This window comes from Peromyscus eremicus, chromosome 1, assembly GCF_949786415.1.
Source record: "Peromyscus eremicus chromosome 1, PerEre_H2_v1, whole genome shotgun sequence".
In the NCBI taxonomy this organism is placed as follows: domain Eukaryota; kingdom Metazoa; phylum Chordata; class Mammalia; order Rodentia; family Cricetidae; genus Peromyscus; species Peromyscus eremicus.
Genome location: NC_081416.1, coordinates 141,650,031 through 141,671,174, shown reverse-complemented (window position 1 = coordinate 141,671,174; position 21,144 = coordinate 141,650,031). Strand labels below are relative to the sequence as shown.

At 43.8% G+C, this 21,144-nt stretch overlaps 1 protein-coding gene across 1 annotated transcript in view; it reads right to left on the bottom strand.

The window, feature by feature from the left end:
* Positions 1 to 19,952, bottom strand: part of Gabrg3 (gamma-aminobutyric acid type A receptor subunit gamma3) — a 593,792-nt gene extending 573,840 nt beyond the window's left edge. The window contains exons 1-2 of the mRNA XM_059273650.1: positions 19,900 to 19,952; positions 15,091 to 15,239 (exon numbers count right to left, since the gene is read on the bottom strand). Coding sequence (XP_059129633.1) covers positions 15,091 to 15,239; positions 19,900 to 19,952 — 202 coding nt within the window. The remainder of the gene's footprint in view (positions 1 to 15,090; positions 15,240 to 19,899) is intronic.
* Positions 19,953 to 21,144: the final 1,192 nt, after the last annotated feature.

Genomic DNA, 21,144 nt, shown 5'->3' with positions numbered 1-21,144 from the left:
TAAGCCAATGTTTCTCATGTTTGCCTGAACTCAAACCCCACAAACTCCTCAGAGTCCAAGGGAGCACAATGGGGAAGAAGGAAGTTATCCATGGGATCCCTGGGAAACTGGGGACCAGCTGCAGAACAAGGGACTCACCCTCCAAATGTGGCCCTTTTTTGTCTACTGAGGAGAGTACCTGGTTGACCTCTCTAGGTGAGTATGAGGATCAAGTGCAATAGGACTGTTGTGCTGGGCAAGCAAGTTGTAGTAGGAGCTACCACCTTGTGCCAGGGCAGAAGGAGTGTGTAGGAAATGTAAGTGAAATGCACTGTCTTTTCTATCAAAGAGCTAAATGAGACAAAAACAACAACTTTGATCCATCTTTAAAGAGGCCATCTGTCAAAAATCCTTCCCCAAGTCAGCATTTTTCCACGATCAAAGAGTGTGCTCAAGGTTACTCTGTGCTCAAAGTTGCATCATCCTGTTCTCAAAACTTGTGCTTTACTCATAAAATGCACTGCTTTAAGCCAGCCAATCACATAAGAATGTGAAGGCTAGCTTTGATTGTTCAGGATGAGGCATAGTGATCCCTTTGTGTTAGCAATAGATATCTGTCCAGAACCTTGATGAGTGTGTTTCTCTGCCTGATTTGGCACAGCTATGGACATTTCTGCAGAAGTAAAACTTTTTGTCTTACAGAAACGTTTTTAATTATGTGGTCATCTTCTAGAGACCTCAGGCCCATTTCTTTTTCATTTTTTAATTTTTTAAATTAAAACAAAATTACATCATTTCCCCTTTCCAATCTTTCCTCTATACTGTGTATCCTCCCTGCTCCCTCTCAAACTCATGATCTCTTTTTCTTTATCATTGCTACACACACACACACACACACACACACACACCCTGCCAAGTCTACTTAGTGTTACTTGTACATTTATGATCTGGGGGCTGAACACTTTGTATTGGATAACCCTGGGAAAGACTTTCTCCCACTCTCTGCACTCTCAGGATTCCTTAGTTCCTGTAGTCTTTTTCATAGGTGAGGCTCCATGAGATTTCCCCTTTCCATGTTAGCATGTCTACTGATGTTGTCCTTCTTCAGGTCTTGTTTAGAAAGCCATGTTGTTGAGGTATCACGGGTAAAGCTTCCCTGTTATTTCCAGGAGACATAATCTCACAGCAGTTTTCCTGATCCTTGGACTCTCATTATCTGTCCACCCCCTCTTCCCTGATATTCCCTGAGCCTTAAGGGCAGGATTTATGTTGTAGATTTATGTTGTATCAGTTAGGGCTGGGTACTCCATAATCATATTTTCTCTACATTTTGACAAGTTATGGTTTTCAATTATGGTCTCTGTCTATTGCAAAGAGAAGCTTCATTGGTGGGGGCTGGAAGTTATCAGTGATATAAGGGTAAGTATTTATATTGCAGTTAGAAATTAGCAGTACATTCTCCTATTATATCCATGACCTCCACATGGTAGTTGGCTAGACTGAGAGTACCATGAACAATTTCTCTTCTGCTGAGTGGTCCTGAGTCTAATAAGCGAGCTGTTGAGCACCACCAATATATGAGTGCCACTGTTATATCCTTAGGGTTATCATGTTATGATGATCATTGTGGTTCATAGGTATATGTGAACTACTGGTTATTTCTCCCCCCTGTAAGCCTGTACAGTATTTTTCAGTATTATGAAAACTAGTCCTCATGTCAGATCCAGGTTGGGTCTTCTAGGTCTAATGTCCAAATTTCATTGTGTTTTCAGCAATATGGACTTGACGTTAACCTCTGGGAAACAACCAGGGGCAACAGCAATAGCTTAAATTATTTGGGGAGTTCCTTGAACTCCCTTGACCTACAACTTAAAAGGAGGTTTCTCATGCCTGGCATTGTCAGGTAGTCTATGGCTCTTGGAGAGAATTATCAGCCCAAATGGGGTAGTTTCTCTTAATATGCATATGCACATCATATGCAATTTTAGAGAAGTAAATAGCAGGACTCCTTATGACATTTTTCAGAAATTCCCTCCTCCCTCTCTTTTAGTATTGAGTTCTCTCACCTCTTGCCAGCTAGCTCCCCCTCCATTTTACCCATTTCCCCTTCAAACCACTTCAGTCATTTCTCTCTCTAGAGTTCCTCCTGCATCCCATGGTACGTTTTTACGTTCTTGGTTTCTGCCATTACTCCATGTTGTACCTGAAGACTTGGAGCTAGGAACTTCAGAAAAAAGATATCATGCAGCATTTGTCTTTGTGGGTTTGGGCTACCTCACTTGATGTAATATTATATAGTTCTGTACATTTTCCTACAGATTTCATTTTTTCACAGCTGAATAGCATTCCGTGGTGTACATGGACCACATTTTCATTATCTATTGTCAGTTGAAGGACATTTAGGTTGTATCAATTTTCTAGCTATTGTGAATAGAGCAATGAATATGACTGAGCAAGTATCTGTGAAATAGGGTGTCAAGCCCTTGGGCATAAGTCAAGAAGTGGTATAGCTCTGTTATATGATAGATTTATTTTTAGCTTTTTGAGAATTCTCTATAGTGCTCTCCATAGTGGCTACCCCAGTTGTTAATCCCAGCAACTGTAAATGAGGGTTCCCTTTTCCCCACATCCTCACCAGCATTTCTTGTCAGTTGTTTTCTTGATCTTAGCCATTCTGACTGGAGTAAGATGAATTCTCAATGTTGCTTTAATTTGCAAAGGACGGTGTACACTTTTTGAAACATTTCTCTGCCCTTTCAATTTCCTCCTTTTGAGAACACCCTGTTCATATTCATAACCCCCTTTTTGAATGGGTCATTTGCTTTTTAGACTCCTTATTTTTTAGTTATTTATGCATTCAGTATATTAATCCTTTGTTCAGACATATTTCTTAAAAGGGAATGAGCACAGGCCTGGGCTCAGCCCACGCAGGGTACACAGCCCGCAGGGGTGACAGATGGAAAAAGCACATCAACCAGAGTGTGATGAAAGCGGCTGGAGAAAGTATAAGGGAAATCCAGCTCACCCGGAGCTCAGGGAAGGCTTTCCCAAAAAAGGACCTTAGAGTCTGAGTCTCAAAGCTGTTAACTTGTGCAGAGGTGGCAGGAGAGATGAACAGAGACTGGGAAATCACAGGGGAATGAAGAAATGGAAAATAGTTTACAGGCTACATTTTAGACAGCAGGACAGACAGGGCCAGGCTGAAGGCCGAGGCCAGAAGGGAAAGGCTGCAATCAGACTCTGGTTTCCACTGAATTCCAGGGAGAACAGTATCAAGACGTCTCCTCTGCCACTGCACCCAAGTCTCACACTAATGCACACACTCTGTCAGGTTTTATCTTCTTTACTGTGGTAAACAATGTGACATCCACTTCTCCCTTCTGTCTGTCCCTTGTAGAACATATACTGCAGGACCGCCTGGATTGTGGTGTGGGCCACAGCTCACAGCAGGGCCAGGTACCTTGCAGGTCTCAAGAAGAATTGATGAAACAAATTAAGGAATTCAGAAGAAACTACCCTCAGAGAGTAATGGTGACCCTGGGGATCCTCATCTGGGAAGAAGAACTTGAATTCTTACTCACTACTGATGGGATGAATTAGCATAGCCACTGTGGAAATCAGCGTGGAGGCCGCTGAAAAACTAGAAAAGGAATGCATGTTTAATCTAGCTATGCCACTCCTGGGTACACAAAAAAGACTCAAAAAATATTCTGCCACAGATATACTTGCCCATCTGTGTTTACTGCTGCTCGATTCACAATAGCAAAGAAATGGACTCATCCTGGATATCCACCAATGGATAAATGGATAAGGAAAACACAGTGTGTCTACAAACAGAATTTTTTTTTCAGCTGTAAAAAGAATGAATCTATGTCCTTTGCAGGGAAATAGATGGAGCTACAGAGTATGTTAAGTGAAAAAGACCAGACTTTTGTGCATTAGTTACTTTTCTATTGCTTTGACGAAACACATGACTAGAGTAACTTATAGACGGAAGGGTTTGGGGCTGGAGAGATGGCTCAGAGGTTAAGAGCACTAACTGCTCTTCCAGAGGTCCTGAGTTCAATTCCCAGCAACCACATGGTGGCTCACAACCATCTGTAGTGAGATCTGGTGCCCTCTTCTGGCCTGCAGTCATATATGCTGTATACATAATAAATAAATAAAATTAAAAAAAAAAAAAAAAGGAAGGGTTTATTTTGGGTTTACTGTTCCAGAGGGATAAATGTCCATCACCATCCGAGTGGGGGAATGTGGCAGCAATTACAAATGGCAGCTGGAGCATCAGGCTGAGAGCTCACATCCCAACCCACAAGCAGAGAGCATAGAGGGAATACTGGGAATGGTGCATGGCTTTGAAACCTCAAAGCTTGCCCCCAGTGACACTTCCTCCAGCAAGGCTACACCTCCTAAGGCTCCCCAAACAGCACCACCAACAGGGAATCAAGTGTCAAAATGCCTGAGACTATGAGAGTTATATCATTCAAACCACAACACTCTGAAAGACAAGAATCACAAGTAGCGTGTTTTCCCTCAAATGTGGGATTAATATACATATGAATGAAAGTACAAGGGAGTGTCTCAGAGGAAGAGATCACCAGTGGAAGTTGGGAAGGGAACAGAGGGCGAGAGGAGAGGGGTACGATGGAAGTGCCTTGCACCTGTGTGAACCTTGTTATTATTATTCCATATAAGTAATATATGGTAGTAAAAACCTTACATACAGATGGTTACCATGACCATAGCAAGAATGACAGTGAAAAAGTCCACAATAGCACCACTGATTATAGACACATGTGCCTGTGAGACACTGACCTTTTGGTCTTGGTAACATTTTTTCTTTCATTTTCTTTGCATACATTTGTCTATTTAACTATTTGTCTGTGTCTCTATTTATTTATTCACTTTGATAACGGGGGTGGAACCCAGGCTTTACACATGTATAGTGAGATGGAAGCAAGTCCTTACCTGCCTCCTATAATGACCAATAGCTACCAACCAACTACCTCATCAGTGCCAGGTTTTGAACTAAGTACCTTGCCCTGAATTATCTTATTCAGTCCCAACAAGAAGCACTGTCTCCATCCCCAACTCTACAAAGCACCTAAGGTCACCCAGTGAGGCAGGAATAGCCAAGATCTGGAAGCTGGAGACAAATGGAAGCTGTTTCCTTTGAGTGTCAGTGGCCTGTATCAACCTTTTCCTTTCCCAGAACTCAGATGAGCAGGATTGCATCAGGGGTACACAGCTCCACCTCTGGTAGAAGCTCCAACTAATCCATATTCTCACTGTTCTTATTTATGGAGCACTTTAACTAATAGCAGAGCATGCTTGCTCTTGGATTGCACACCAAGATAGGCCATTTCTACACCATGACACAAGCCTTAATAAATTTCATAGGACTCCAGTAGTTAAAAGTATGTTCTTTAACCACAGTGCAACTAAACTAGAAATCAAAACCAGAAAGATGCTTGAATCACCTCCTCAAATATTTGGAAAATGAAGGTAAGACATCCAAATAGTCATGAGTCAAAAGTGAAATCAAATAGAAAGAACTTTGTGACTATGATGAGAGAAACACATAGAGATATAAGGAGTCCTGATAGAAGGAAACTCAAGAGAGCACTGTGAAAATGGACACTAGGTTAGAAAAGGGATCAAGTTAATAACGTCAACCTCCCTCCTAATAAACTAGAAAAAATCAAATTAGCCCAAAAGCAAATAGAAGAGTTGCCATAGTGCAAGAACAGCGAGTTAGAACACTGATATAACACACACTCCACCATTCCAAGCTCCAGCCCTGAGTTTTGTATTCTGAAACAATATCGAGGCAGTTTTGACACAGTGCCAGGCTGTGAGCTACTGAGCCAATTCTCCTTTAAAATACCCTGGGCATGCAATGCTCTAATCCATCCAGCTGTGTGTCTACCTAGTGCCTCACATGTAACAGTAGGATCCCCACCTATACCCAAGGGTACAGTCTTAGAACAAGCAGCTTTGCAAGGTACCATGAACCAGATGTTAGCTCCACAATGACGAGATGCAGTCAACAGCAGAGACCTGGGGACAAGATAAAGCAGTCAGCTGGAGCAGCTGTCTGAGGACTCTCTGCTGGCTCTCAGAAACCTTGCTGTAAGGGAAGTCACAACAGCATGGGTCTGGGCAGAGGGGATGTGAGACACCTGCCACTTTGTGTCGCCTGGCAGAGGCCAATGATTACCTATGTTCTTGGTCGCAGGCTTAATTATGCCACTTAGAGACAGAAGTCTACAGGGGTCTCTCCAAGTGTCTGTGGGAAAGCAGTAGAAACGCCCATCATCTGAGACTGCAGCGCTTCTCACTCAAAGACGCTAATCCAGATGCAGCTACTTTGCTCAATTCCTCAAGTAGTAATGAATAAACATAAGAAACAAATCATTTTTATTCTATGAACTGAACTGATTATTCAAATGAGGTCCAGGCATTTATATTTAGGATTATATTTAGGAACACAAGATTATATTTAGGAATATATGACTTGAGTAATTTACCAAATCATACTTTTAAGAAACACTAAATTGCTTATACAATAAAGCTTCATTATACATTTCCAATAAGAAAAGTATACATCCTAGCCCAAATTATTAATGAACTGAACTTCTGGGTGACACTAATGTAGCCCTGTCTTACACAGAGGCCATTTAAACAAGGGGGGGGTGGGGAATGGGTCCTAACTGCTCAGGAACATGTGAAGAACCATTCCCCCAAACAGGAAGAATACTCCAGAAGGGTAACCTGCTACAAAACACAAGGGAGACTTAACCTGGTGGCTTTGAGATGTCTAATTAGTCTCTTAGGAGATGACAGGTATAATTTCTCCACCAGATTTGTTCTCCACCTCCCTTATGCATTTGAATTAAATTTGTGGGAGAGTCAGTTAACTAACTCTACAGTAATAGCTCTCACTTCAAGCACAGCAATTAAGAATGTCTGTTTCCTCTCCTCCTACATCTGTTCTGAGACTGGAGTGAATACATTTACATTATTCTCTGGATATACAGTAATTGCTGGGAAGTGACAGCATGGCCGTCTGTACAGTAGGCTGTGGATTATAAGAAAAGCCTATCTTAGCTAAGCCAGGTGAGGCTGACAGGGTTAAAAAATGAAACTCTAGTTGACCTTGGTCATGCAACTTCCAGGAGAAGTTAGATTGTGAACCAACAGTACACAGTGTGCTGAGAGACCTACTTCCAACTACCTCTTCCCTGGCAACAAGGAAGGGCAACTTGATATTTGTTCTTCATTACTTGAGATTCAAATAGTTCCTCCTTCCCCTCCACCTTCTTAACTTATTTATTGATTTTGACCTATAAATCAAACCCAGGGCCCAGTGCACTTTAGGCAAGAATTCTACTACTGCACCATACCTCCAGTCTCTCCTATCTTTCTTCAGATAAGGGAATGATAATGGTAATGGATAGTGGTCTCCATCTACTATCAGTACAAAATTTTATCATCATCCAGTTCTTTGTGAAGCCTTCCTTATACATTTCAAATTCTCTCAAATGGTGTGTTCCCACCTGAAGTTCTCATAGTGTGGTGGAACATGGTAGGCAGGACCAGGAGAAGAAAGGGTTAGCGGTGCTCTCTAGTTCCCACTGCTAACACACTCTTATTGTTGAGAATTCACCTCTGTGGCCAGTGGGTCTCAGACAGTTATCTCACAGCTCAAACATTCTTAGAAATTCTCATTGATGGAATGGAAGAGCCACATGAAAAGCATTTCTTAAAAATCGTATGTCACTCATATACGTGATCTAAAACTTAATCTTGTCTACAGAAACTGAGAGTAAAATAGTGGCTAGCAGAGGCTGGGGGAGGATGCGCAGATGAGGGAGTGGCCATTGGGCACTAAGTCAGAGGCAGAGAGAAGCTGCTGTGGCACTTCCCAGGTTGGTGAGTACAGACTTCCATGCTGTGCTGTGCATTGCAAAGATGCACAAGAAAGGATTTCGATGTTTTCAACATGAGAACTTATCATTGATTGGGTAAACAGACATAATTATCATGAACATCAAAAATGTCATACATCTATCAAAACATCCATAAATATGAAAACTGGTGGTGTATGGCAGGGTATTTAGCGAGGACACTGATGAACCTGCTAGACTCCCTGGGTTACTACAATAACATATCCTACTCTTCACTCACGACCCAACTGCCTTCCAAACCACATGTAGAAGTTACACTGCATTTGGGAAAACATAATTCAGAAAATCTAGAGCCCACAGAAGAGGAACATAGCAGTGAACTGTCTCTCCATGGACCTGCCCAAGAGGAGATCTAAATTAAATGTGCCTGTGGTCATTTCCACCCATTGCGTATATCAACACATAGTGTAACAAAACATAACTTCATTTCTCTCAACATGACTGTAATGACATTGGCTCTATAGCTATCACTATATTGTCTTCTCTAATAATCTATACTCTGAGACATGGTCAAACTTCTTAAAATCTTTAAGATAATTTTGCTTCAGTCATTTCCTTCTTTTCCACAATTACAGTGTTAGAAAGTTTATCTTCCTGTATTCTTTCCCATCTCACAGGGCAAGATCTTCAGACTATGGCATCCTCCATGGCCCTAGACTAACAGAGGACATGACTTAGCATGACTAAAAATGATGGATTGTTACCAAGAAACTCAAACAGATCCATCCATAATTTACAATTTAATAGAGAGAATCTCTATGAACTACAGATATAAATACAATGATCACAATTTGTGACATGGAAAGTAATTAAAGACTCTGCAGCATAAGCAGCTCTACATCCATTGCTTTATCACTGTCAATAATGCTTTGGAGAGTTTAGCTTGTAGACAGTGCTGGGTGTTGGAGCTATATGTGGACAGAGAGGGGGGAGAGAGAGACAGAGAGAGAGAGACAGAGACAGAGACAGAGACAGAGACAGAGACAGACAGAGAGACAGAGAGACAGAGAGAGAGAGACAGAGACAGAGAGAGACAGAGACAGAGAGACAGAGAGAGATAGAGACAGAGAGACAGAGAGAGCAGTGTACATACTCGTATCTATAGTTTGGAAATGGAACTGTCCTTTAAAAAGAACACACCAACTTTCAGCTACAAACTGTAGAAAATGTATAGTGATGCTATAGGCAGGGCCTCGTGGTCACACTACAGCATGGCATTCTTGGGTAGCTCTTGGAAAGTCAGCAACTACATTTTAAAGATGAATGCTATGAAACACTCAGGGGAGAGACTCTTGATCCACTCTACTGGGAGGGAAAGGAGGGTCATGATGTGAAGGAAAGCTCCTTTAGGAGATAAGATTGGGGACTGGGGGAAGCGCAGTTGAGCTCAGTGCAGAAGCAGGAGAGCACAATTAGGGGTGCAGCAACAGCAGAATCCAAATAAGGAAGCCACGTGAGCTAGTGCCCCTGAACACGCTACACAGAATGCAATGGAAGTGCAGAGGCAGGCAGGGAGCACAGAAGGGCGTAGCTTTTCCGTGTATTTCCCCAGGTCTTAGACTTCATCTTTCAAGCACAGTAGAATTTTCAAGAGTTTCCAACCCAAAAGATTTAATTCACTTGGTGGGAATGTCTATATCTTCTCTCCAGAGCTACTTGGGGATCCTGCCTCCTCCTTCACCAACAGCACAACCTAAGTATGCTCAGGTCTGTGTTGCTCTCCAGCTGGCCACAGCAGAGATTTGTGCAGAGAGCACAGAACATGCTGAGGGACTGGGAGAGGGGGGAGGCCACGTAAAAGGGGAAGTGAGCAAGTCAACTGAGTACTCCATTAAGCTGGCATCAAACCTGTCTACAGTATCTCAGTTGAGCATCCATTTGCTGTACTGTGACCGGGTGTGGGAATGGTTATCAGGGGTAAAGTACACTAAACTTCAACAGAATCATGACAACAGAAAAGCAATTCTGATTTTTATGAGAAATTGGCCTTCAAAGCAGAGCCCCTCTGAGCCAGGAAAGAAAATAACATATGCAGTATCTTCCCAGGAGAGCTGTTCTTAGGCAGTTAACTCCACTCTAGCTGAATATCAGCAAGTTGCTAGAGTTTGCTAATCAGGGGCTGCTCAGTATTCAGTTGAGAAAGGAAGATGCACCCAAAGGCATCTGAGGGATGGGGCCTTTTATCAGGAGGCTGTGCTGCCCCAAGATCCAGGGAACAGCAACACTAGGGCTTCAGACTCTGAAACCACAGAGGAGCATCCTGCCTTTCAACTTTGCACTTCACTGTTCTGTGAAATCCCTTTCACTCCAAAGCCACAGGGCACTTCTCCTCTGAAAAATTCACAGCTCTTTATGTACACAGCAGGAAGCCTTCGCTAACCCAGAGACTCTTTCTATGGTTCCAGTTTCCTGAGGTCAGCCACAATCCAAAACTAGGTAAATACAGTACAGTAAGATATTCTGAGAGTGTTTACATAATGTGTATCACAATGTTGTTACCATTTTGCTATTTTATTTGTTATTATTGTAAATTTCTTACACTGCCTTATTAATTAAACACTATCACAGGTTAGGTCCTCTGTAGGACATGACATTGTAAATGCTTTCAGGAACCTATTGAGGGTCTTGGATAATTATAATTCACATGGATATGAAGGGAGCTATTGAAAGCCGTAGAAGTATGAACTTGCCTTGCCTGTGGCATAGATAGGACCTTTCTGTTTCCCATCCAAGCACTATGGCATGCAAGTGTGTGAGAAACACACACACACACACACACACACACACACAGAGAGAGAGAGAGAGAGAGAGAGAGAGAGAGAGAGAGAGAGAGAGAGAGAGAGAGAGAGAGAGTTTTAATAGGCTTCCTCAAACTTTCTAAGAACAGCAGTGACAACTGACCTTTCGGGAGGGCCACAGAGGTCTGGGTGGGAAGTTGAGCATGCCCACTTTCTGCCTAAAACCTTCCTCAACCCAGAGAATGTGTTACCATGATGGAAGAAGGTATCAGCTAGACTGGACTTTCCCAGAACTTCAAGTTTGTCTTTGTTCTGACCAACACTGACGAAATCGGCAACATTTAAAAATCATCTCTTTCCATAGGCTCCCAAATTGTGCCATGTTTGTCGTCACACTACTGACTTTTCAAATGGTGGTAATAGGAAGACTGGGTGAAAGGTGAATGCATGAAACTTGTACAATGGTAATGGCACCTAGTGCTTAGACCTAGTTCATGCTGAAGAATTTTTTTATTGTTTGAAATTTTCATACATGATATGTGTTAGTACCAAATCCATGCCCATCTCTCTTCCAATTTCTCCCACATCCCCCATCACTTTTCCCTTTGTGTCCTCTATTTTAAACTACTAAATTCCAGTCAGTATTGCTAGAATGTGCATTGGTACAAGGCCATCTACTGGAGTATGCTTAGTCTCTCAGAGACAACATTCCCAAAGAAAATGGACCCTCCTTCCGCAGTATCAGCCAGTAATTTCCAGTAGCTCCTCAGTCAGGAGTGGGACAATGTATTGAGCTCTCATTCATGCTAGGATTTTAGCTGGCTTGATTGCATGCAGGTCTTCTGCATGTAGTCACAGCTGCTGGGACTTCCTGTGTGCACTGACCTTATCACATCAGCAGTCATCCACTACCTCTGGCTCTTACATTCTTCCCATCCCCTCTTCTGTGATGATTCCTGAGGCTTGGGGGAGGGCCGTGACATAAATGTCTCACTGAGAGATGAGGACTCCTCATTCTCTTATTCTGTGCACACTGACCAGGCGTCTCTCTGTGTTAACTGCTAGCAACTAAAAAAAGAAACTTCTCTAATGAGAGTCAGAGATGCACTAATCTATGGGTATAAAGATGAGTACTTACAGAGCAATTTATTACTAGGTTGACTTAGCAGAATAATAGTATTATATTCTCCCCTAAGTTTTATGACCTACACGGCCACGAGGAATTTTTTAGGGTCTATGACTGCCTTAGCTACTTTCCTATTGCGGTGTTAAAACACCATGACCAAGGCAACTTATAAAATAAAGTATTAATTTGGCTCACAGTTTCAGAGGGTTAGAGTGTGCAATGGTAGATCAAAGGAATAACTGAGAGCTTACATCTGGATCCACAACCACAAAGCAGAGAGAGTGAACTCAAATATGAGTCTTCTCTGTGCTGTGTGTTTTGATCTAGCAAGGGGGAGGTCTTTTGCCCCGCCCCTTGGCATTGTTACAAAAGGCCCTTTTGAGTAAATGGAAAAGGCTGTTGGGTATTGATCCAGGCCCTCCTGAAGCTATCCTGTGTTTCTGTCTTTCTTCTCATCAGCTAGGCCTATCATTCTATCTGATATTTTCTTATCCCTCTTTCCTCCTCTTAAGAACCCTAAAAAAGGTGGAGAAGGCATGAGTCTTCTAAACTTCAAGCCTGCCCCAAATGACACACTTTCTAGCAAGGCTGCCCCCCCTAAACCCCCTCAAACAACTGTGGGAGACTGTGGGAGTTGAACTCCTACCTTCTCCACCTTTTTTAGGGTTCTTAAGAGGAGGAAAGAGGGATAAGAAAATATCAGATAGAATGATAGGCCTAGCTGATGAGAAGAAAGACAGAAACACAGGATAGCTTCAGGAGGGCCTGGATCAATACCCAACAGCCTTTTCCATTTACTCAAAAGGGCCTTTTGTAACAATGCCAAGGGGCGGGGCAAAAGACCTCCCCCTTGCTAGATCAAAACACACAGCACAGCCAAATGTAGACTCTTCTGAACACCTGGTAACCATGGCCATGGTCAAATCATCCCCTTACACACCCTGCGGGGTAAAGCAAGCTCAGATTCTCTGACCCTGAGTAATTTGGGCCTCCACAAACAACCACCACCTGCAGACCAAGTATTCAAACATGTGAGCCTATATGCACCATTCTCATTCAAACCACCACACAACATATCCAGTCATGGGATTTATGCCCAGTTAAATTAAGGCACCAGGCATGAACTCCAAATTGTTTTAAATTTAAATAAGTTTAAAAGAAAGTCAACTTGGCTTTAAGTCCAATCAGAAAGTTGTTGGTTACTACATAATATTTGCTCCACTAATGCACAAATAGCCATATCTTGCCAGGCCAGTCATCATTATAGCTCCCAGGTTTCACATACGGTTAAGAGTGTGCATTACTGTTCTTCCCTGGTAACATGAATAGGGTGTTCCAGCTGTCTGACTCCTATCCAGTAGGAATGAAGTGTCCTGGTTGTACCAGCTTGATAGCTCCACATTCTATGACTGAAGTATGTGGTATCTGCAGCAATAGTTTTACCATCAAGTTCTGAATGGTAACCAAGAGCAGTGTCAATATCTTATAATGCTTGGAAGAGGGTCTACAGGACCCCACTGATAAACAACCAGAAAAGAAATAACCCATGCCTGGCAACAGGCTTTTTATTTGATAGCATAAGGTGTGTGGGAGATGCGATATCCTTAGAGTAAAACCATTTAATCTCCTTTTTATATGTGTGCTTGTATATATTTAGGAAGTGTCTTTAGTAGTAGATTTCTATATGGCATTTTCAGATGTCTTAGTGTTACTGATCCTTCTCCATATTCCCTCATCCTACTCTACCTTCCCGTCCTCCACACTATTTAACCCTTCCTAGTTCATTATTCTCCTGTGCCTTTACACTTAATCTGCACCCTAGCCCCTCCCCCTTAAATCTGCCCTCCCCATGGTCACTTACTAGTTTTCTGACTTCTGTAGTTACTCCAATTTAACATAGTCATCTAAATATTTAATGCTAACATCCACATATGAAAGATAATATGAGGTATTTGTCTTTCAGAATCTGGATTACTTAGGATGACTATTTCTAGCTCTGTCTAGCTGAAAATTTCGTAATTTCATTTTTTTAACACTGGAATAATAGCTCATTGTATAAACACATAGTTTTTTATTTATTTATTTATTTTTATTCATCAGTTGCTGGACATCTAGGCTGCTTTTCTTCCCTGGCTATTATGAATAGAGGATCAATGAATATGGATGGATAAGCAGGTCATCTGTGTAGTAGGACATAGAGTCTTTTGGGTATAAACCCAAGGGTGGTGTAGCTGGATCATGTGGTGGATCTATTTCCCCATCTTTTTGCAAAACCTCCACACTGATGTCCACAGAGGTTGTATCAGTTTGTACTCACAACAACAGTGTTTCTATTTCCTCCATCCAGGCCAGCATTGGTTGTCATTGTGTTTTATTTTGTTTATCTCTGGATATTCTGGCTGCAGTCAACTGGAGAAATATTTTTAAAGCTAGATGGAAGTTGGAGAAGTTCTCATCTTCAAGTACAAAAGGAAGGGAGACATGAAAATTTGACATGGATTCTCCAGTGTCACAGTGGACACACACCTTTAAATCCTTCTTCACTAACCACAGACATGGCTTCTCCAGTGTTACAGTGGACACACACCTTTAAATCCTCCTTTACTAACCACAAAGATTTTGAAATACCATGCCAGTTAGAACAAAGGTAATTATAGATCCTATACAGACAAAGTGCAGTCCTGGACTTGGAAAACTGAAGGGACTTTGTGGCAAAGGTCGCATGAAAGGTCACAAGCTGATGAGAACCATCAAACAGAGCTCCATGGAAAGAGTTCTGAGAAACTTCATAAAAGGAGAGCCAACAAATCAGATTGCATCAGTATTAAAACCCTCCCTGAGAAAGATCGTGAGGAGAGAATGAAGAGAAGCTGCAGATCTGACTGAGAGTAAACAACGAGCAAGGCGCGCTCAACCTCAGCAGTTAAAAGGCAAAGTAAGGCTTTAACAGTCCAACCTATAAAAGAGGGAATAGCATGGATCTCCATTCCCACGAAGAGAATGTACTGGTTAAAACTACACACAGGCAGCAAGCTCAGCAGACTAACTGAGAAACGGCAATTAAAACCACAAGGATACGACAGGGAATACAGACTCACACTTGGCAGACCAGCATCAATCTCTTGCATTCATTACAACTCACTTAAAACTGTGACGAATACAGTAGACCTTATTGCACTATGTTGGCAATTCTGAATTTATAATTATTTAATATGAAAATTCAAAATACATATATTATCATAGTCTCTTTTACATTGAAATAACAAATGGCACTCACTTCCAATGTCCGGCCTCAGCTTTTTGTCATATTCCCTCAGCAATTTGTTGAGAATCAGCGTCACATCAGTGTCTTGTGATTTGGGTGCTAAGACCCACTTCTGATTTGATGGAGAGTCTTCATTCTCATCTTCTTCCACCCTCCTGGACCTGCAGTTATAACATAATGTGACACATAATTTGCAACAGTTCCAGAAAATTCCTTAAATTTGCTCATTCTAAGTGCTACTAAAACCGGGGAGGGGGAGTCCTCAGCATCTTTCGCCTTGTCATACAAGTTACCTGTTACACTAAAAGAAGTAAAACGCAAGTTAGGAAACATCCCATAGGAAGAATGCAATTGCTGTTAGCAGAAGAGCCCCGCCCAAGTTAAACCAGGGACAGGGCAATGGCTAAATAGATGCCCAACTGGCTAACGGGAAATGGTACCTTACTAACCTGCCAAAGTCAGACACACTTCAGAGTACCTTGTAGTACTGTTTCTAAGTCCCACCAACAGGACTGTGGAAGGAGGGAGTAGCTTTTACAGAAAAGACTCATTGAAAATAGCTGACTCTGATTGTGCCTTCCTAGTGGCCTAGATTTTGGGAGACAACTGTATGGGCATTCTGAGGTGGCCTATTTTGCTGGCACTCAGCATGGGGGACAGCCAGGAGATGTGTTAGTTGATGAGTGAAGAACGTCCTCTGGCAATTTACACACCTTGATCACCCAAACTGATTCATCTCTTTCTCAGCAGGCTTTAAGAATTAAATATTTTCTAGTATGCCTTCAACACTCTGAGCTTTTAAGTGGATCCCAGGGAAGGCCTGGACATCTCTGACCTTCTGTCCTGTTCTAAGTACCACAGCCCTTTCTACAGAGTGACCCATGCTTACAGGAGTTCTTATGAGGAGAAACCTCAAGACAACAGCGGGTTTTCTCAATGAATCAGGCCCATCCAGTCACAGCACCTGGGGCTTGGAAAGAAAGGCGTCTCTTTCCATCTTGACGCACTATTTCCTCATACGTGGGAGCCTCTGAACCTTGGAAGAGCATAAGGAACAAACCCTGTCCTTGTTTGTCTATGTGTGCCTTGATGTCATTTTCAAAAAGAAGGTGGAAGAGGATGCTCTTAGAAGAATTTGTCCCCACTGGGTTCAAGCTTCTTTCTGTCCTGGCTCCCAGACAGGAGTCCATTGTCAGCTCTACACCAATGTGCTTGTCCTCGGGCATGTCAGTTTCCTGAGTTAACAGAGAATTAGTGAAAAGTACAATCATTTTAAAGTTCAGCCCTTCAGCTTCACTCAAATCTTCAGAGGTACATATAAATTAATATCTACATGTCAGCTCTTATCTGCATCAGTCTTTGGTTGTGTTAACAAGCTATGGTGGACAGGAGTAGTGGTCCAGCATTCTAAACTCACACACTGCTGTCTTGTCTTTACTGAAGATGGGACCCCAGGACTCCCAGAGCACACCAAAATCTGAAGATAGTCAAGTCCGCACATAAAACGATGCTTTATTTACACATAATGTTCACAAATGCTTCTAATCATTCCCAGGTGACTAGTTCAACATAACTGCTATGGAAACAGCTATTATAAGGTATTGGCTAGGGAATGAGGACAAGAAAAAGTCTGTACACGTTCAGAACTGTTTTTCCAATCAACAGCTGCTTAGAGCTGTAAATGTGGACTATGTGGACATGAAAGGACAGCTATCCACGTGTGTGCGAGATGTTGATAATGAGTCTTGTGGAATAGTTTTTGCAATTAAGCTTTTCCTTAAATGATCTGAAACTGAATTCTGTTTCATGAATACCTCACTAGTTAGAGGATTAAAATAAGTGGTCCACAGACACCAAAACTGTGTGGATTTCACCTAAGCTGAACATTCACCACCAAGAGGAACTTAGGATGTTTGGTATCCCACCCAAAAGGGAATGCACTTCACTACCTGTAAAACTGTGTTTGTACAAAGGACACTATAGAATTTTAAATGTTCAAGTATTTTATGTCATTGGAAGCTGTATCAACAAATGCTAATAGCATCATCTTACAAAAGCAAAATAAAACAAGAAAAAGCAGGAATCACCTGGACAGCGGACAGCCACATACTGCCTTTAGGACCTAACAAATTATTCCAGAACAAAGATACTTGGGGACTGTGGAAATGGGTAGATAGCTCCCCCAAGTGAAATGAGGCCTCCCCAGTGCCCTGCTACATGCCTGTTTCTCCTCTGGCCTCCTCTCCTCCTGCCCTCTACTCCACCACTGCAAAAGCCGTAGGTCTGCAGCTCCATGGTCCTCACGGCCCCAACAGTCACATGTGCACAGGCAGCACATTCGCTCCCCTGTGTTAACTATACTTCTATGCTCTGCGCAGACCCAGAAAAGCTAGCTACTTGAAGGGCAGGTTTATAAGGAGTCTCGTTCTCCCTCTAGTGGTGAGAGGCGTTACCTGAAATTGCATAAGCTTCCTGAGCGGCTAGGGCAGGTAGGAGTGCTGGGGATAAGGGCATGGAAAGCCTGGGGATAAGGGCAGGGAAAGCAGGCTTCTTATCTCCTGTTGTCTCACTCTCTTCCGCAGAACCCCAGCTCTGTAGCTGGCACAAGGTGCCTCAGAGGTCCTTGCTCCTCAGCTGCTAGCACAGTGCTTCTTTCAGTTCAGAAGATGAGCCCTTGCCCTATACTGTGCCCTAAGGAAAACAAATCTTACCTCAGAGGACCCACTAGCAGGTGGATGAAGCGGAATTTCCTTTCTCTTCAAAATTCTAAATGGGTTATATATAACCTCTGAGCACTCTGTTGCTTGGATTGCTGAATCCTAAACAGCGCTGCTGCAATTAGCTTTTCCTTAAAAATAAAGCGAACACACGCTCAATCCCCAGGCATTACCTTCAGTCTTTACACCTTCTCTTCATCAGAATGACAGGAACAACATCTGAAGGAGTTTTCAACTTTAATACAAACTCCTGAACCTCGGAAATCAGTAAGCATCTTCAAAATATTGAAATGAGGCATCATGTTTTCCTGTGTAATAAGTTCAGCCATGGGAGTCAGAGGTGGGGGCGGCACTCCCATTGCAGAGCCACAAGGAATCTTGTCAGAGCCTATCTAGGAGCATCCATACCAGCAAGGCACCTTGAATGCTGAAGAGAATCCTCTCTGAACTATAATAGATTGAAAGGTGGATGGGCCATTCAATTATTTTACATGTTTGTAAAACCCACTAAAAAGCAAACACCCCTTCAAAAGTGAGACATATAGCAATAAAATAACTACAAAATGGGTTCTTTTAAAACTGATATGCAATCATAATTACCAAGACTGAAAGCTCTGATAGAGAACATATTAACATTTGTACATATACCTTGTCTGGAAAGGAAAGATGAGGACACCCAAGAGATTTTCATGTTTGGAAGTCTGCAGAAACCAGTCTGCTCCACCCTCCCCGGAAGCACACAGAACAATGAGGCTTGCAGAACTGTAACTACCTATAAATCTATACAACTGATCGAACCCTGAACTGCAAATCAGATTTTTGAGTTGGTGGCTATAGGAAGAGACTCGCTGATGTGACTACAGCCTCATTGATGTTTCTGGTGGCGTCTGTTCCAAACTGAGGTCCCTCCAGACACAATCCCCTTCAAAACACACTTTTACATTACACTTCCTAGCTCCCTCCTTGGACAAGAAGAAACTTTGGTGGAGAGGCTTCCCCTTCCTGAGTGATTGTTCAAGTCTCCAATTTCAATTCAGCAAGGGCAAGTCCTGAGGGACAGGGACAGGGCTTTCTTCCTTAGGGTAAAGGCATTGGTTAGCTGGAGCAAGAATTTGGGAAGCCCTCCTTATGAGGTTTCAGGGAGTTATTAGAGTGGCTTCATAGTTCTTTGATATTTCACAAATGTGAATGAAAATGAAAGCCTGTGACGGCTACAGGACTTGTGACCCACAGGGATAGCTGCTTTCTCATTTGCTTTATGATCCAGGAAACGTCAAAACAAGTGTGTTCTGGGGACAGGATGGGGAGCCCTCTGACTCCTCTGGTGAGGTTAGGGAAAGCAGTGAGGGATTTCCCAAGCCCAGGGTAGTCTGCAGTCTCTAACCAGAGCACCAGACTGGGCGATGGAATTAAACCATGTCAGCATCTCTACTTGTGTTTATGGCAACAGGCTTTAACCCTTCCGGTGCCACCGCCCTTCTCATGAGCCCTTGTCTGTCTGTGGACTGCTTCTGAGTTTCTGTTAGCTGACTGGTGCTGGTTTGGGGTATTCACAGTGAGGTAATTTCCTACAGCTTCAGGAAGAAGCTCCCATGTGAACCGCAACATGATTCTTTTATAGAGTCTGAGGTGCTTGCATGTGGTGTAGGAGCTGGGGGAGATGCAGGGCTCTTCCTGATCACCTGCCCCAGCCCCCTCCAACCTAGGGTGGCTGAGAAAACAGAATTCCCGGGTCTTGAGGTTTCTTTTCAGTGAGGAGTGGATATAGAGTTTTAACCCATGTATGGCAGAAAGCCCTTGGATAGCTGGCAAGGGGAACAGATGAGAAAGATAGCTACTGCCTCATTTTGATTTCCAAATTCCCTTAAAATCACCACATCCTAAAATTACTGGAACAGTCCCCACACATAGCGGAATGTAGAGGGCTGCAGCTGCCCTGGAGAAGGGGTCTGGTTCTGGGGGAAACCTACAGGTGAGGTGCCGGTACCGTCCCTCTCCTGCAGCCCAGTGGACGGCGCGCGCCAGGGACTGGCGGCCGGCAGACAGCGCACCCCGCCGCCCTCCCGCCCCCGCCGGCCTCGGGGAACGCCAGGGAGCCACTTACCTAGCGTGCAAGCCCGAGAACAGGCAGAGGAGAAGCAGCAGCTTCGCAGCCATGGTGCTCCGGGCTCGGGTCCGAGGCCTCTACCGGGCGCGGCTTTCGCGGAGCGCGGGCCTGTTCTCCTCCAGCTCAGGCGCCTAGGCTGCCACCCGCTGCAGAGCCCCGGGTTCGGCGGACCGGGTGGGACAGGTGTCAGCTCCGAGCGCGGCGCCCCCGACGGTCCCGACTCCGCGGGGCGCACGCTGGATGTGTCCGCGCCCGGGAGCTCTCGGCGCGCGGGGGGAGGGAGGCGGCAGGTGGTGGGGCGCCCTCCTCCCGCAGTCGGAGACCCGCGGGCTACCCACTACCCGGGCTGGCTCCGGGCTCTGAGCTGGGGCCGCTGGGCTCGGAGGCGGGGCGGGAGGTCGCGGCTGCTCTGGCGGTGCCTTCCAGCCGCGGCGGGGAGGAGTTTCCCCAATTAACACGCTTGGCAACGCCAGGCGAAGGCAGTGAGGTTTGAATGGACTCGGAGTTGGAGGTCGGGAAGGGGGCGGGGCTGGCGAGAAGGAGAGCTTGGGGATCCCGCAGGGAGGCGCAGAAAGGGCCTGGGGACTGGCCCGTGTCATCGATGGAGTCCTGGGCACTGGCAGTTTTTCTGCAGCGCACCCACCCCTGTTGCCTCCCGTGTGCCGTGTGCCTTCTCTTAGGGACGCCATTGCAAGTAGGTGAGATGGTTTGCCAAAAGGCGATCATCTCCGGCGTGGAGCTTGCTTACCTGGACTCCCCCTGGTGCTTGTAACTGTGGCTTGCTGGGACAATATCCCTTTCTCGCCGAAAAAGAGAGGCTAAAACATGTCAGCAATTAGTAGAAGTGAAATGGTTAAGGCCAGAGAGAAGGGTTCAGAGCCCGAAAGCAAAGAACTCTCCGTTGAGTGAAACGGATGTTATTTTCACATTCCAAACTGAAAATTGCCTATTTTTATTTGTATGAAGTCTTAGAAAGCTAATCTTTCTCCATGCAAGTATTAGCTTCAACACAAATAAGAATTTGCTTTCCTAATTAAAAAAAAAAAATCATTGTTTAAATAATCCATTTTCAACTACTATTCATAGAACCATGACAATTTCTTTAATACTGACTACTATAAGGTACTATCCTTCCAGACAGTCTGCCAAGATGATTACGAGAGGAGCTATGCCTGCTTGCAGGAATCCATCAGGATTGGGCCTGTGGATTGTTGGCTCTCCTTCAGAGAAGGAGGGGTTGGG